Below are 17,414 nucleotides of genomic sequence, written 5' to 3'. Positions count from 1 at the left end.
TTTGCTTTCTGCCTTGCATATATTATCTAAATAGTTTGCATAGAATTTAAGCTTATGGTTGCAGGGAGAGGAAGTAAGAAAAAAGTCTAACCCTTTGGTGTTTGTATAAAATGCCTTCTTTTATGTTTTTATGTTTTTTTAAAAAGAAAATGGTATTGAAGGTTTTAAAAGCTAGTTTTTGTACATTTTCTTTACACTTTTCAGATAATTAAATGCCTTTTTTTCGAAATTAGAATTGTCTGTTTGTCTGTCTGTCTGTCTGCCCATTTGTTCTAATACGTCAAAACGGCAGAACCGATCAGGCCCAAATATTGTGTGGGACTTTACATGTATCCAGGGAAGGTTTATAGATGATCAAAATTTCAAAAATTTGCCTCCAACAAAAGTCGAGTTTCATTAAATGTTTAAAATCCACGATTTTTTTAAAATCAGCAACTTTTTTGTTTGTTTATGTTTTACAATATACAACTAGAAAATGTTCACAATTGAAATAGAAGATGGGCGCGAAGCGCCCTAAAAGCGGTATGTTTAGAAATGCTTACAAGACAATTTCAGGAATAAATACAAAAGGAAATGAGCCGGAAAATGACGACGATGACCGGCTCACTGGAAATTTGACATAAGGAAAATATCAAAATTATGCGTCATTTCTGGTTCGACTTTGTGACCTTTATTTCTGATTTTACGGAAAAGGAATGAGGCCGAATTTAATGAATTTGAGCCGCGTCTTAAATCCACCAAAAACTGGTTTCAATTGAGCGCCGGCATAAATCTTGAAACATTGTTTATAATTTCAAGTTGAACCAACTATATTTGAGCTACGTCCCAAATTTAAGCCCCGGCTCAATTTTTTTAAATTTGGTCTCTGGGGTTACACATGCAGAAAACTTAAAACATTTTTTTCTCAATAGCTCTTCAATCAGAGGACTTACAGGGTGTCCCACGAAACATGAAAGTTTGTAAATAATTTGGAATGTCTTCTTCCCTATAACTGTAATAGACGTTAAAGACCTTTTGCTTTTTTTCGTTCAATAAAATCTTTTACTAAAATATATTTTACTTTAAAATCAATTTTACTATAATATGACTACCATTAAATATTCTTATAATTCTCTTTGGTATTAAACAACTTAAGTAATTATGGAAGAAGACATTTTGAATTATTCACCAACTGTCATGTTTCGTGGGACACCCTGTAAGATTGAAAGATTTAAACCTTATACTTTTATTTGAAGTGAAACTTGAAGATATAGTCAAGAATGTTTTCACTTGAAAAATAAAATATCAATTTTAAAAGAGTAAAACATGAACTTCTCATTCATTCTTTTTAATCGATGAAGGTGTTGAGGTAATTAGACGTGCTACTTATTTAAAATGAGTACAGGCCCGAGATTTACTCCAAGATAAATGAAAATGTAAATTTTAAGTATGATTAAAAACCTGCTGTGAATTCACGTTTATACTTCATGGTCAGATTGCTCTTCAACCAATCTCTACCAATGAGATGCTAAATTTACAAAAACAATCAGCTCAAAATTAGCACGTCTTTTTTTATTTAAGAATTTTTATATAACTAAAAAAAAGACAAAACTTCATAGCGTATCTTATTTGTTTCTAGTATTTTTTGTTGTTCATTTGTAGCTTTTTTTTGCAGAATAAATTCGGGAATTTGGTAAAAAAATAGGTTAAAAAAGTTAAAATTTTATAAAATTTTACGTTTGAATAGAAAAAGTATGAAACATTGAAAGAAAACTAATTATTCATTCTATTGCTTACGTAGTTGAGTTTGGCCACGAACTCGAATATTTTAATCCCCCTTTCTGTTCAGTCCAACAACGCAGACCTTTGATATTGCAAACTATGAATTCTATATGAATCAAAGGTTTACACCGTCAGGTTGCAAAGATTTAGAGATTAAAAATTTGAGTTTGTGGCAAAAACTTGAATTTCTTTTGTAGACAAAATTGTTTCTGAATATAAAAACTTACTTCTATAGTGTTATCTCCATAATCACCTCCCCCTGCAAGAGTAAGCTTGCCATTTACATAGCCAATCGCAGATCCCCATTTTCTAGCCTGAGGTGTAAAATATAAAACAGACTTTAATGTGTGAACGTATAGCTAAATCTGCTTGCATTGCAAACAGTCTACACTCAATGCAGCGCACAGCGAAATTTGCAGCTGTTGATACAAGCAAATTTTAGATAACATATCCCAGTGCTCGACAAACGCACAATTAGGAGGGATGTTAACGTTTTCACTATTTTGCATTATTAAAAACGATCGTTTTTCAAAACGATCGTTTTTATAACAGTCGTTAACGATCGTTAAGGACGACCCTTAGTTAACGACAAACCTTCATTAACGGTTGTTAACGACGACCCTTCGTTAACGCTCGTTAACGATGACCCTTCGATAACGATTGTTAACGACGACACTTCGTTTTTAAGTAGTAGTTTTTAAGAAAATATCAAGAAGTTTTAGCTCCCCCACAACTAGTTAACTTCATGTAAGACGACATTCAATAAAGTTGCATGTAATTTTTTTCCAAAAACGACCGTTTTTACAAAGTTCGTCTCGTTAACGACAACCCTTCGTTAACGATCGTTAACATAATTGTCAATAAATTTGTTTTCTTCTAAAACAATCGTATAAAAAACGGTGACAAATCGTTTTAAAAAAATGATCGTTTTCTAAAAGTTCAAAACGATTGAAAAACGAAACAATAAAGATCGTTTAACGATCGTTTTTAAAAACGATTTTTTTTATGCATAGGGTTGGGTACAGGGCGGAAAAAATTCCGGTCTTTGGAAAAAAATCTAAAATAGCCCATAACTTTTTTGTGACTAAAGCTACATATCTAAAAACTATATTTCTAAAAAGCCCTTGAAAAATGGATATAGAAACATGTGTCCCATATTCATATTTGGTGAAAACAAAGAAAAATATTTTTTCATTTTTCTGACCCTTTTTTTCGCGTTTTTTTCAACCCTCCCAAGTACCAAAACTATTATTGTTATGGGTATAATTTTTTTTCAATGATCTGACCTTGGCAAATTGGGCTATGCAGTATGCACATGCCTATTCTCTAAGACCTTTTCATAGGGGGGGGGCGCCNACCCCCCATCCTTGGCTATATACATAGTATAAAACCAATTTATTTTTCTTACGAAACTACAAATTTCAAATGAAACTCTTCTGATGAATATTTTGACAGAAGTTCTGGATATTTCTTGTCTGAAGGGTAACGTAAAAGCAATAATTATACAGGGTATCCTGATAAACATGGGAATTAAGTGACGATTTTGATTTCGTTTAAGAAAATTATTTTTTGATTTAGTATGGTGCTGATGCCTAAATAGCAGAGCTGCTAGAGTTAATAATTTTTTTGTTTATGTTATGATTGCAGACTGTACTACTTGTATACAGGGTGTCCCACGAAGCATGACAATGGAGAGATATCATCTTTGTTCTTTGAAATCTTAAAATTTCAAGGAAATGATAAATCTTCTTAATTTTTAAGAGTTCAAGAAATATCTTGGAAATAACAGGACAGATATGCTACAGGGTTTCCCAAGAAACATGGGAATTAAGAGACGACATTAAAATCGTCGATTTCCGATTGTTGATAAATGACAAAGAATGTATTAAAATAAAGGTTGTACGTCTTGAGCTTTTCAAATTGTGGCATTCTTTTTATAATCAAAATTTACGGAGATATTGAACATTTTAACGATTTTGTTAAACTAGAATTTTGACATATTTCTTAATATCTCGATCAGTTTTGAAGCTGTAAAAATTGTAAAACATATTTTGGAAGTCCCAAGACTAGTAGTTTTAATTATTAACTGTTTTAAATGGGATACTACTAAAATTGTGTTCACGTAATAATTCCTTGAGGATCAAAGACGATATAGAAGTCGCCACTGAATTCCTATGTTTATTGGGACACCCTGTATTATGTGAGAATTGTGGCTGGACTCTATTTGTGATTTGTGAAATCAGGTTAACGAAGACAATCTTCAAGTCGACTCTTAACTGTCATGATTCGTGGGACACCCTGTAGTAAACAACTTTTGTACATACAGAAGATTTACTCAATAGCAGACTTGACTTTCTTTTAAACAGTGTACAGTTTAACAGTGTACAGTGAAATTAGGTATATTACAACGCTAATTTTAAAAAAAAGACGATGTTGTATTCTTGTCTTATTTCCCATGTTTATTGGAACACCCTGTATTATAAAAATTGTGTTCTTGATTTCAATATTTGAGGTATTTGGTGTTGGTACTCTGGTTTACGTCATTTTAAAGGGAGTGACCGGCTATGTAAGGTAGTTGAACTGAGTATGCAGTGTTGTGGAAAGCTTCTTTCGGATTCATTTGAGACATATTTAACTTTTTAAAGATCTTTAAATCCTGAGTTTGAGCGCAAATTCGACGTTCAAAACTCCTTCTTTGGGGGTGGATACGTTTTCAGAATCGGTTTTTTTAAATTACTAAATAATGACGACGAAAAATAAAGTAAAAGTCATACAGTAATCTAATTAGATGGTTAGGAACATATTTCTCAAAAGAAATTTGTCAATAAATCAATGCTAGAATCAATCATTTTGTTTTCATTATAATATTGCATTTCTTCATTTTGAATTTATTCGCAGATATCTTCAAATTCTTCAAATGTCGTCTTTTCAATACTAATTCAAGAAAATCGCAGAAAATGTTTGTGAATAATGAGAACTAGAATAATGAGAAAATAGAATCTAATAATTGAACAAGATTACTTATTTTCGATGATAAGATTAATTTTTATTTTTTCAACCGGTTCCGAAACAACTAATTAGTTTACTGTAGAGTTTTGTTTACATTCTTTGTCGTCGTTTTTTAAAATAAAAAAAAACTAACTCTGGAAACGTATCCACACCCAAAGTAGGAGTTTTGAACGTCGACTTTGCGCTCAAACTCAGGATTTACAGATCTTTAAAATTTTAAAAGTTTTCCACAACACTGCATACTCAATTCAACTACCTTACATGACCGGTCACTCCCTTTAAGCAATACTCCATTTCTAGAGTGACATGTCTGATACTCAACAATTTGCATTTAACCCCTTTGAATGATTTTGGCAAAATCTATATTTTTCTCGCCAAAAAATTGTGCGCAACTAGAGAACTTGACTGCAAGTCTGCAAGCATATGCTCACCGTGGTGGGTAAAAATTTGAATGAAAATAATGATCATGTAGCTTGCATTCAAAGCTAACATAGTTCAGTCAAAGCTTAAAAGGGTACCATTGTGAATCGGACCTGGCAATCCCTTTACCGCAAAATTATACGTAAAATGTTTCATATTTTATTTTCCGTACTTAACCATACGTAGCGATCCCGGAGCCTTTTGTTTTCAAATAAAATGTCGACATGTCTTCTAGCTGTTTACAGTTTTTGGACAATTTGACATATTTTCAATTCAGTCAGATTTATCTTAATTTTCCTTACCATCGTTAAGCTACTTAACCATTCCCATCGGGGTTGGTCCAAAGTTAATTCATAGGTTTCCAAAGATATTCCATTTCTTTTTTTAAACATTTATATTTTATATCAAATATAAATCTTGTTTCTCCAATTTTTTTTGCAAAACTATTGATGTTAAAAGAAAGTTAATTAAAAAATAGTATTTTCAGAAAATAAAAATGTTCCAAAAATGTAAAATTATTTGATATTTATCAACCTATCGACCAGGGGTAACCAAATGCTTGATCCGCCATTAAAGTATCCTGAACATTAACAAATTAAAATGATAACAAATAAATACCAAATTGTTTGAAATAATTGTCGAAACTTAAATCTGGTATTGTCTTTTATTTGTTACAAGATATCCTCCATTTAATAGGTTCATGCCAGATTTGACAATTGGGAAGATATTATTGTCTTAAAAGATGTACTTTCTGTCAATGATCTTGTTTGTCTTTGCCGCACAAATATGATAGAGAACCCACAATACTCTGCGTATACTCTGCGTACATATTGAAACCAGTTCTCTTTGGGCGGAATTTGTAAACAAGAATAGATACATCAGAGTTCGTTTAGTATCCAAGGATGTTAAAAGCAATGAATTTTGATAATTTTGATAATTCACATAATAGTTTCCTATGACCAGAATATTTCATTGATTATTTATGTGAAAGATGGATCCCATTTCAGGCTTTAACATCGATTTCGTGTTTACATTATTGCCCAGTGACAGTACACTGCAGTACAAAACATGTGTACACTTCTGAAATAACTTTCCTTGCATTAAATCCTTGGAGAAGACACTTCTTTTCCCCCTAAACAGTTCAACCTGAGAAATTGAAACTCTCTTTATTTCTTTACAAAAAGCCTCATCATGGGTGTAAGGCTTTAACCATTAAATTCAAAAGTTCAATTTGAAGTACAAAGCTGTCTTTTAAGCAGACCTAGAGCATACTGTACATGTACAATGTACCATATGCGAACAGACTATAGATTCAGATCAGAACAGTACACCCATAGATTAATTGAAATAACAGAAAGGACACCAGGTGACTGCCTTTTCAAAATTGGGATGGAACTCATTTTCATTAACCCTGAGGCAGAATCACATTGAAGTTTCGCGCAGTCGGTGTAGAACATGCTCTATCTGTCTTGTAATTCTACGCTGACTCCTTTGGGCTTCTGCCTCAGGGTTACAAATTCCACCCAGAGAGAACTGGTTCCAATATGTACGCAGAGTATACGCTCCTGTAATTAACTTTTCTTGCATTATAACCTGGGATGTACACTTATCGCAAGATTATTGTGAATTAAGTAGGTTAAGCTAGGGCTGGGCACGTTCCGACGTTCTGAGTAGAAGAACCCTCTTCCCGTTCCGTTCCGTTCTTGGCGTTCTTAGTTGAAGAATGGTTGCATCCCTCTTGTTCTGTTCTTAATCAAGAACGTTTCCATCCCCTGTTCCGTTCTTAGTAACGAACAATTCCATCCAAGACAAAAGTTTTTTAGAAAAGATTTTGTTAAAAAGTAAAAAAATTACGATTTTTTAATAAAAAGTTCCTCGCGGCCGTAAATAATACTTTAAATTATATATTTTAAATTTAGGGTTAAAAGAATAAGCTTAGATAATTTCTGGGCTGAGCAATAATTTTGTCAGAGCGGGGGGATGGCGGGTGTAAAGTGGGGGGAGGGGGTCAGGTGATTAAATAAAAAAATCTTTAACTATTTCTAGAGGATTTAGAACACATTCCTGATTTAAAATGCGTTCCCAACTTAGAAGGCGTTCTTGATAATAAGAATGCGTTAACAATTTTAACCGTTCTTTTCAAGCAATTCCCGTTCCGTTCTTTTACTAATCGTTTCGATATTTTAAGAACATGTTCTAGGCATTCGTTTTTTTCGGAAAGATGGGATCGTTCTTGATCGTTCCGTTAGTTCTCGGGAAAGAACGATTGTTCCACCAGGAACGCGCCCAGTCCTAAGTTAAGCATAGCATTATTCAATAAAATATTCGCTCTAGGGTTACACCTAATTCAACTTAGCTGTGAGGATAAACTTACCTCCTGCTACCAGTATACCAAGAGTACCCTCGACAGTAGTGACAATGCATGCTGGCCACATACTTAATAAAAGATAATTATCATCTGGATTTACATAAATCGTTTACTTCTACACATTACTAAATCAAGATTAGTATGTAAGCATTTTAAGTAGGCATTATTATCAAACATGTTTTGAAAAACTGGTAACAATATTATGCTAAAAATTTTAATTTTTTTTCAGTTAAAGAATAATATTTATAAATGCCTATTTGGCTCTTTGTTTCATTAAGAATATGTTAATCTTAATTTCTATAAGTTTACCGTTGTTCTGGCATATCAGGTTGTTTACTCCAAGTACCAGCGCCGAGGTCTAAACTATACACTTCACTCTTATACCTGGAGTAAATACATATTTTGCTCGTACACCTGGAGTAAACATACATGAAGGGGGGGGGGTGGTTGCTTAAAAATTTTAAATATCCCATCACTTTTTTATGACTAAAGCTACAGATCTAAAATCTATTTTTTTCAAAAGACCTTGAAAAATGAATGTAGAAACATGCTTCAAACTTTTCAAATTTTATTTTTAATATATTTTTTTTAACATTTTTTCCCCTTTTTGGCATTTTTCAACTTTCCCTAGCACCAAACTATTAAAGTTATCAAAATAATTTATTTCAATGAGCTGGCCTTAAAAAATTGGGCTATGCACATGCATTTCAACCCTATACCTATTCTCTAAGGCCTTTTTCTAGGGAGGGGAGTGTGGGATGCGCCCCCCCCAGTCTATACATAGATTCAGACCCCCCAGCCTTTACAGGGTTAACAGGGACCTTCATAATGATCATGTGATGCACAGATTTTTTTAAATCAACTGGGGTGTATCTGTTAAATCTGTTTTCCCTTGGGCTTTTTTTCTGGATCAATTTGGACTTATGGAACCTTACCTGTTCTGAAGCTGGAAAGAATTATAAACCATAAAAACTTTGGAAATTATCGGCGAAACATTTCTTTACCACATCAGATTAATTTTACCTTTTAAACCCTTCTCAACAGTATGTGTGACCTGAGCTGAAAACTTTAGAATGGTGGATTTCGAGATTAATGCTGGATCCTCTCTTTTTCTTTATATCATGACTAACCTAATCTTGTACTTGTATCCTGAAAAGTGTATGAAATTCAACCAATCAGAATCGCGTATATGAAGCCGAAAAATTTGAAATTTAGAGCACCATTTAAGATTAATATACAGAAACGGGAGGGAATCTCTAATTTTAAAACCCGCCTTTTGATTTTTCTCTACCATATCCAAGAAAGAGTAGTTTAAGACGAAAATCAAAAGTGTATCCATTGGATACTCAGATTAAGTAATTGGGATTAAGGATATCTCATTCTAAAGTTTTCAACTCTGCTGAAAAAAAGTTTGAGGGACAATCATTCTGTTTTGATTTCATGTTAAAGAATCTTCCCGTAAACTAAACTCTGTATATTACAAATCCTAGTATTTATCCACAAACAATTTGAGTATTGAGATTATGTCAATGCACAAGAAGGTGTAAAATTAATTTAACTCTTTAAATTCTTAACCTACCGTTGAGGAATATTAGAACCTCCGATCAACCATAATCGATGCTTTCCTAGACAACAACAAATTTATTCTATGCTAATAATTAGTATTTTCAATATTTGGTTTTATTTTATTATTTCACAGTATTGTTATATTTATAAAATATACCTGTTATATTTGTGACGACTATACAACCATCTGCAATAGGTTCAGGTAGATTAGCAATCTGATAAAAATATTAATAATTCCATTTTTAATATAGGCTTTTAGGGCGCTTCACACTCATCTTCTATTTCAACTTTTAATTGTGGCTTTATTTGTGAGCATCTTCTCTTTGTACAATACAAAAAGGAACAAAAAAGTTTGTGGATTTCATAATACACTTTAAAATTTTACAAAAATCAAAAACTTTTGGATGCAAATTTTTGTAATTTTTAGCATTCATAAACCTTCCCTGTGGTCATTTGTGGTCCAACACAAAGGTTGGGCCAAATCCCTTATGCCGTTTTTACATTTAAAGAATACAACGGACAGACAAACAGACAGACAGACAAGCAAAGTATAGATCCAGCATGAAGATGATTATAAGTTATGATGGTAAAGTTCAAATTACACCTTTTCAAATCTTCTATTTTGCAGTTTATTGATAGAACTTGTGTATAACCAATCCTCAACATTGCTAAAATAAATATAGTTTTGGAGTCAAACAAGTGGCAAACACCGTGTAAAGGATAGTGTAATTTCCATTTATAATAAAAATTCATCCCCCCTAAATTATTTCTACTTAATGTTTTTTATTTATAAATGATTCTTCTAATTCATGGTCTTAATGGCAAGCAACTTAAGCTAGTATAGATCATGTTTTTTAGAACATGGTTTGGCATATACCATTTTAAATATTAACTATGCAGCATCTGTATGTGTCATAGTACCAGTGCAATAGAGTTTTTACATTCCGGTCAGCACAGTCCAAGTAGTGCCAATCCTATTTATGCATCGGCTCCATGCAGTGATACTATGATAGAAAGGAACATTACTACTCTGCATGATGCTGACTGTAGTCTGTATTGCATTGACTCAATTACATGTGTACTATGTATATGTTAATATTTAAAATATTGTAATAAAGTTTGTGACATCATTTTGATATCTTGTTCTTGAAAACTTCCCAGCAAGTTCGTTCATTCCACTTTACCAGCAGTGACGCATCAAAGTTACCAAAGTTTAAATTACAGTATACCCACAATTGTTAATGTTATGATCTAATATAACAATTCTTACCTCCCATCCCCACCCCTATAGTCTCTACCCCCTGCTAGGTAGAACTGGTTTCCTGCACTGTACGAAGCCATATAAGCATTAGCACTCTCCAAACCGGTTCTAGACACAGTCCAACGTCCAGTTGTGCGAGAGTACTCATAGCAGAGCAACCTATGGGTATTTTCATACGGATTGGTTAAATTTACATACATAGTTTAGGGGATTAAACAAGCCAAACTATTAATTTCTTAAACTTTGTTTGCTAATTGATTGAAATTTGGCATTATGTAAATAAAGCAAACATTTTGAACATATAAAATTTTTAAGTCTTTTTGAAGGCAAAAAAAACTTTTAAGTGGTAAAAACAGTGCAAAACATTTTAAATCATATTTATTTAAAGTATGTTTGTCAAAATTTAGGCTTATTGCCACAAATACTGGTCTTTTCTTCACCTGTAGTAGTAATAGAAGCCTCCACAAACATACACTCTATCCCCAACTCTTCCTGCTGACATCCCATACAGTGGGGTGGGTAAACTATCGATCTTAATGGGAGAAGTAAGCAAAATAGAAACTTTTTAATACAGCTACCTTTAAAATAATTTGCTGCAATGTTATTGAGTTCACCCATCAAAACTAATATTTTACCTTCTGGCCTGAAGGATAGTATGTCAAACTAAACTACTGGCTGCTTCAATCTTTGTATTTGGCCTGTTTTTTCCTGGTTTGTCTGTTTGAAGCAAATATAAAGACCTCATAGTAAATTACATTGTAGATTGTCAATATAACTAGTGTGCCCATTAGTTCATCAGTAAATCATGTATTGGGATTAACCCAATCAAATTATGTAGATATATATAACTCTGTCATACCCATATACCCTTATTGTGATACTTAACTACATTGTATATTACAGAGCATAACTTCTATTTATGCTGTTAACACCCAATTCTAATCTAAACTGAAGAAATATAGTTAGTTGTATTAGAAAATCCAATTTCATTACTGCCGAGAGAGTAATAGGTTCTCATTGAACCTTACAAGCTGAAATCACGCCCATTGGTTTGGTGTTGATAGAGATTAAAATAGTGTCTGATTGACACCGATAGCCTCATGAGATTGTGTCTGAAGTCTTGGCATTGATCAATAATATGCTTGTGCTTGTGTTGACATCGATAGCTAACAAGATCTCTCCCAGTGGTAGAGAGGTTAATAGTTCACATGATTGAAGACAAATGGATCGTGTTTTTGATGATACATTGATCAATTAATTGCCAGTGTTCTTGTTGACATCTAAAGCTAATGATATTGCGCCAAGTGGTAGTGGCATTGATAGTTCACAGGATTGTAACTGTTTGGATCTTATCCTGGTGGAGATATTATACAATTAGTTGCTAGTGTCCTCGTTGAAATTGATAGCTAACAAGATTGCGCCCAGTGGTAGTGAAGTGGTAGCAGTGGCTTGTAAATGTTTGGTTTTAAGAGTTAGCTAAGAACACTTGAATTTAGGGGATTTGGAATATCAATTTATAAAGCTAGAGAGAGAGATGATTCAAATAGAGATGGGGATTCTTCCCTTTAAGTACCTTTTAAGCAATGTTTGGAGGGAGGGTTTGAGCATTCATATATGGTTCGTTTGAGAGCTGAACCAAGACTGAAATATTGTTAAAATTTTCGGCCTTTTATACTTCTTGGGTTTGGCCTAGCTTGCCTAGGGGTTGACCCGGACTGCCATGTTAACCATGACCTTCACTTTTTTGATGTACTGGATCGTTTTTCTGGCCTGATTTAGCTTTAGAGGTTTTTTTTTGCTGTCTCGCTGCAGCTTGACAGGCCTATTGTGTGTTTATTTGAATGATGGTTTAATCTTTTATCTTGTCTTCGTCTAGGGAGAGAGAGAGGGGGAGGAAGGGAGGGGCTGGCGCTGGGGGAGGGGTGGATTATTCGATAAATCATCTTTTGTGTCAAATACTGTTAGAATTTATATCAAGATTCAATAGTATTCGCAGATATACAGGCTTGAGTTAAGGAACCCTTTTTAAATGCCTAGATCTCTGATGAGGACAGATTAGCAGATATCTTTGAAGACAAGACAACAACAGCAACACTGGATACTGTGGAATCATATCACTCTAAGTTACCTAGTGAGGAGGGTTCAGACTAAGCATGACAGAAGGCGAAGGAGGAAGAAACCTCCCACTCTTAGAGTTCGAGATCATAATGAAGAGATTGGAACAAATGAAGCAAGGAAAACAAACTTTATAGGCATTAGTTGGAGCAGTGCAAAGAAATATAGAAGAGGTAAAGACAAAGAAAGAAAAGGAATTGTAAGGGAATACAAATAATTCAAAACCCAAGAATCAGGATCCTATTGCAAGAGTAGCAGCAATGCTAGAGAAACCCAAAATCACAGATCCAAACCAGAAAAGTAAAGATTTCCTAGATGGAAAGTTGATAAGTGGAGGTGCAAATGAGGAGACCTATGAAAAACTCGGTAGATTTGGAACTGCTCTTAAGAAAAGAATCCTGGCTTTCAAGACCGCAATGATTTTAGGGTTTTACTACTGTGGACTACAGTTTACACCTAAAGTAGTGCAAAATGAGAGCAAGTTTAAACAGGTACTGGATCAGCAACTGTGTAACCTAAACAAAATATGAACTGGCCATATGAAGAGAGACTGTAAGCAGTTTGCAGTACGGGGTAAGAAGAATCAAGTACAATTTGCAGAATGGTATAAGAAGAATCCCAAAAGGAAGAATGAGTTACAAACAAATCCGAAGTAGCAATAAAAGTTTTTCCAGTTACAATTGTGGAAAATATGGCCTTTACTTACAAGACTGCAGGAGTAAACAGAGTAAAAAAGGAGAAGGCGAGAGAAATAAAGGAGGTGGAAGAGTGATGAATCTGGAGAAAACAGTGGCGGATCTAACTGAGAAGTTGAAGTTGTAGATTCGGTTTTTACATAGAGAGTTCCAGCAGCGGACAGCTTGCAACTCCAGAGATGAAGAAATCTGATTTAGAAAATAGTGATGTTAATGAATTAATAAACGTTTCAAATCTCGAAAATGTCTGACCTATTAATGATGAGTTAACAGAGAATTTTAAACCTCAGAGTGAGTTAGAACAGGAAGTGATTAGTTGGGTGGAAAAGTTAATGACAAACCTGAACGGTATGGAAAAGTTAAAGAAAGACGACCAGAAAAACTGGCGTGAAATATAAGTTTTACAAGCGTGAGACTCATGGTTTACCATTGATTGATACCAGGTATCTAGTGTCCGAGTAATTTAGTGTCCAAAGAATTATGGGAGTTAATAGACTGAAAAATGCCAAGGACCAGCAACGTAGGAACAGAAGAAAAGGAGGAAAAGGACTTAAAGTGATAGGGATGGAAAGAAAATTCAAATTCTATCTAAACGGGCTGGACCAAGTATTTGAAGTTGAACCCATAGTGATAGAAAAATTAAATCATGCAATAAATTTGGGATTAGAATTCTAGGCATTGGTCAATTAATTGCTAGTGTCCATGTTGATATTGATAGCTAATGAGATTGTTTCCAGAGGTAGTGGCCTTGATAAATAATGGGATTGTAGCCGTATTGCTAGTGTCCATGGTTGAGACATTGATCAATTAATTGCTAGTGTCCTTGTTGACATTGATAGCTAACAAGATCAAGTCCAGTGGTAGTGGTGTTGATAGTTCACGGGATTGTAGCCAGGCCATGTATTGACATTAATAGTCAAGAGAATCTGAGTTGTACCTGGTTAGATACTTGTTTCAGAAACTGTTATGGAGGAGGGCATTTACTACATTTTTATATCTTTGCAATAAAAGTGAAAAAAAGAATAAAAAAAATATAGTTTAGTTTTTTGTATGACATTTTGGACAATCAAATTTGAAGATGTTTGTTCTGTCTTACTCAAGTAAGACCCTAAGCAATTTGTCAAATTTCTATTCAAGAGTTATTGTAAAATTATCACCTTTTTGTTATTTTGATAAATGATATCATGAATTGGAATGTTATGGTTGTATCAATAGATGAATAGCTAAAGCATTAAATAAAATATTCACCTCACAAACAGCATTTTCCCCAATAATCTAAATAAAATCATCATTGTACAAGTGATCAAAAATATTTTTATAAATTGAGATTGTTTCATACTCACCTCCACTGAGCTAACGGTTTCATGTTCTCTGGAAAAAATCAAACCAAGTGTAATCATGATTGTTAAAGGCTAATAAAGTTTAAAAGATTTGCATGACAAATTGGGCATTGTGTTTAATTCAGCGGCAGTTTTTTAGTTAAAACAAATTCCTAGGAAAACTTTTTGATAAAGTATGGGACATGGTCAATTATTTACTTCAATATTGTCTATAATATGGGACATGGTCAATTATTTACCTTCAATATTGTCTATAAATTCCTATATTTAAATAAGTTACTCTATCAATCTTGAGAATACAAATATCTATGAAACCCAAATCATTCTGTTTCAGAAAAAAAGTATAGAAATAAATTGTATAAAATAATCTATTTTAATATAACATATCGGTTTTTTTATTTCCCTGCTAGAAGCATTAAAAAATTGTCCACCAATCACCATAAGTACATCTCCTCCAATTACAGTTTTAGTTCCAGATATCAATCTGCAGAAAAGTAAAAATATTAATTTTAGGAATTTTTCAAAAAAAAGAATCTACTTTTTATGATGTAGAAAGCAAATGGATTTAATATTATCTTTTATAGTATATATGGACGGGTCTTAATTAGGCTTTCCAGGAAACAGTAGATTCTATTGCGCATTTGTTTCATGCTTTTGCGCGAAATTTTGCATAAATTTTGCATCAATACGAAACCAGTTTTGAACAAATTTTTTTTTTTTAGCATGAAATTACGCATGAATATAATTTTGCTCATGAATTATGCAAGATCTTAGTTTTTGCCCAAAATTTGGCAATGCTCATGAAAACGAAAATTTGTTAAATTTTGATTACCTTTATCTAAAAAAATATTAAAATATGTTTTGAGAAAACGCTTAAAAGATCCCACAGGAGGTGCGTCTCAGTCTTACTGATGACATCTTCGTATTAATCTATCGATATGCATTACATTTCTTTTGTTTGTCCGTTTGCTTGTTGGTTACCTATCTCGGTGTCGGCTGGACCAAACTAAACAGTCTAAAATTTGTGTGCAAGAAACCCTAAGTGATTAATTCATTCATTTCCTGAAATTGTTTCTACAAATATAACGAAATAGCTCTGCTCTAAATAACGAAATAGGTCGAAATAACGAAATAACGAAATAGCAGGAAACAATGAAATACGCAAAAACCAAGATTTTCTTCACAATTTGAGTGAAATAGCTTTTGCGCATCAATGCGAAATTATAACAAAATTTCGTGCAATTTTTACTCATGCAAAAAGTTTCGATTGAAAACCCTACTCTTTATATACTATTCAGTTTCTGCGTTTAATGAAATTTTGTGACTTTTATTGATTGGTAATTTAAAGGATTTTTTGTTAAAAAATATTTTTTATAGGAAGGGTACAGGGCGAAAAAAAACGTCCGGTCTGTGAAAAAAAAATCTAAAAGCTACAGTTCTGAAACCTATAGTTTTGAAAAGCCCTTGAAAAATGCATGTAGAAACATGTGTCACACTTTAATGTTAATTTAAAACAATTTTTATTTTTTTTTACCCTTTTTTAAGCATTTTTTTCATCCCTCCCTGGCACCCAAACTATTAAAGTTATCGGAATAAATTTTTTTCTTTGAGCTGGCCTTGAAAAATTGGGCAATGAACATGCATTTCAACCCTATACCTATTCTTTAAAGCCCTTTTTATAAGTGAGGGAGGTGCCAACCGCCCCCCCCCCCTGGCTAAACATAGATTCAGACCTCCCAGCCTTAATAGGGTTATGTAAATTTAATTATTTTGAACATTAACAATTGAGTTTAACAGTCGTCTTTATATTCCGCAGTATAGTGGGTCCCCTCGACATGAATTTTGAATCTCATTATTTCTTATTTTCAATATAGGTAGATATCCATGACACTCTTAAAATATTGTCTTTTGTTACGAATGATAGGCTTTTAATTAAATTTATGTACATACAATATAAAAAGTAGAGCATTGTGACATTAACTTAACGGTTTCCCACTACTTTATCCAAGAACCAGAAAACTGTGGTAAAGGAAGACGACATTAAAGTGATAATTTATTTGGAGTTTTGATTTACTATATCAACTTTTAAATCACTTATTAAGTGAAATGGTTTACTTTGCTCAATTGCTGTGTATTATATTTTTTGAACTAGCTTGAGTTTTCTGGTTCTCACTGTAGATAAAAGCATTTATGCAGCACGGACAAGCATGATTTTTGTCAATATTTTCTCATTCTAGATTGTATTGTACCATCGTTAAAATAAATGTACAAATGACTATAATTAATCAAAAAACGGATCCATAATATTCTTTATAATAATTGTATAACAAGAATTTACCCAAGAATGCATATTGCAAACATTTCTTCAGCTGCTGCAACTAGACTGCATCAAATCTCGCTAACTAAATAACGAATTTTTTGGGATTTTTTTTTCTTTTAGCTTTCTAGAAATTTTTTTCAGGATATTCTGGAAACAAAAATCTATCTATGGATGAAAAAGTTTACATTTTTGTTTTATCCATATTTTTATTTTGTTCAATTAACCCCTGACACAGTCAAGGTTAAGACTATAAGTTGCAATCTGCAATAAAACACTAATATTTAAAATTTATTTATTTAAATAGTAATACTTTCATCTTTATATGATGTATCTATATTCTATATAATACTATACATTTATATCTGGGCACATACAGGGTGTCCCACGAAACATGACAGTTGGTGACCATGACCATGACCAAAGAGAATAATAAAATTCACATAGCAGTCATATTATAGTAAAAATTTATTTCAAAGTAAAATATTTTTGAGTAAAAGATTTTTTAAAGAATTAAACTGCGAAAGGTCTTTACAGTATATGGAAGAAGACCTTCAAAACT

At 32.9% G+C, this 17,414-nt stretch overlaps 1 protein-coding gene across 1 annotated transcript; it reads right to left on the bottom strand.

Annotated features, from left to right (window-relative positions):
• Positions 1-1,417: 1,417 nt before the first annotated feature.
• LOC111702680 (kelch-like protein 25) lies at positions 1,418-16,974 on the bottom strand. The gene is made up of 15 exons (XM_023474441.1): positions 16,874-16,974; positions 14,939-15,019; positions 14,539-14,566; positions 14,444-14,470; positions 10,826-10,917; positions 10,395-10,544; positions 9,729-9,792; positions 9,282-9,339; positions 9,138-9,183; positions 7,868-7,942; positions 7,565-7,626; positions 5,725-5,770; positions 5,493-5,568; positions 1,989-2,075; positions 1,418-1,507 (listed from the first exon to the last, which is right to left on the bottom strand). Exons 1-15 carry the CDS (start codon positions 16,894-16,896, stop codon positions 1,433-1,435), a joined length of 990 nt encoding a protein of 329 aa, XP_023330209.1. The 5' UTR covers positions 16,897-16,974; the 3' UTR covers positions 1,418-1,432.
• Positions 16,975-17,414: the final 440 nt, after the last annotated feature.

Source organism: Eurytemora carolleeae, unplaced genomic scaffold (assembly GCF_000591075.1).
Source record: "Eurytemora carolleeae unplaced genomic scaffold, Eaff_2.0 scaffold7, whole genome shotgun sequence".
NCBI classification, from domain to species: Eukaryota; Metazoa; Arthropoda; class Copepoda; order Calanoida; family Temoridae; genus Eurytemora; species Eurytemora carolleeae.
Note: the sequence above shows the minus strand (reverse complement) of the source record. Positions and strands in the feature narration are given on the sequence as shown.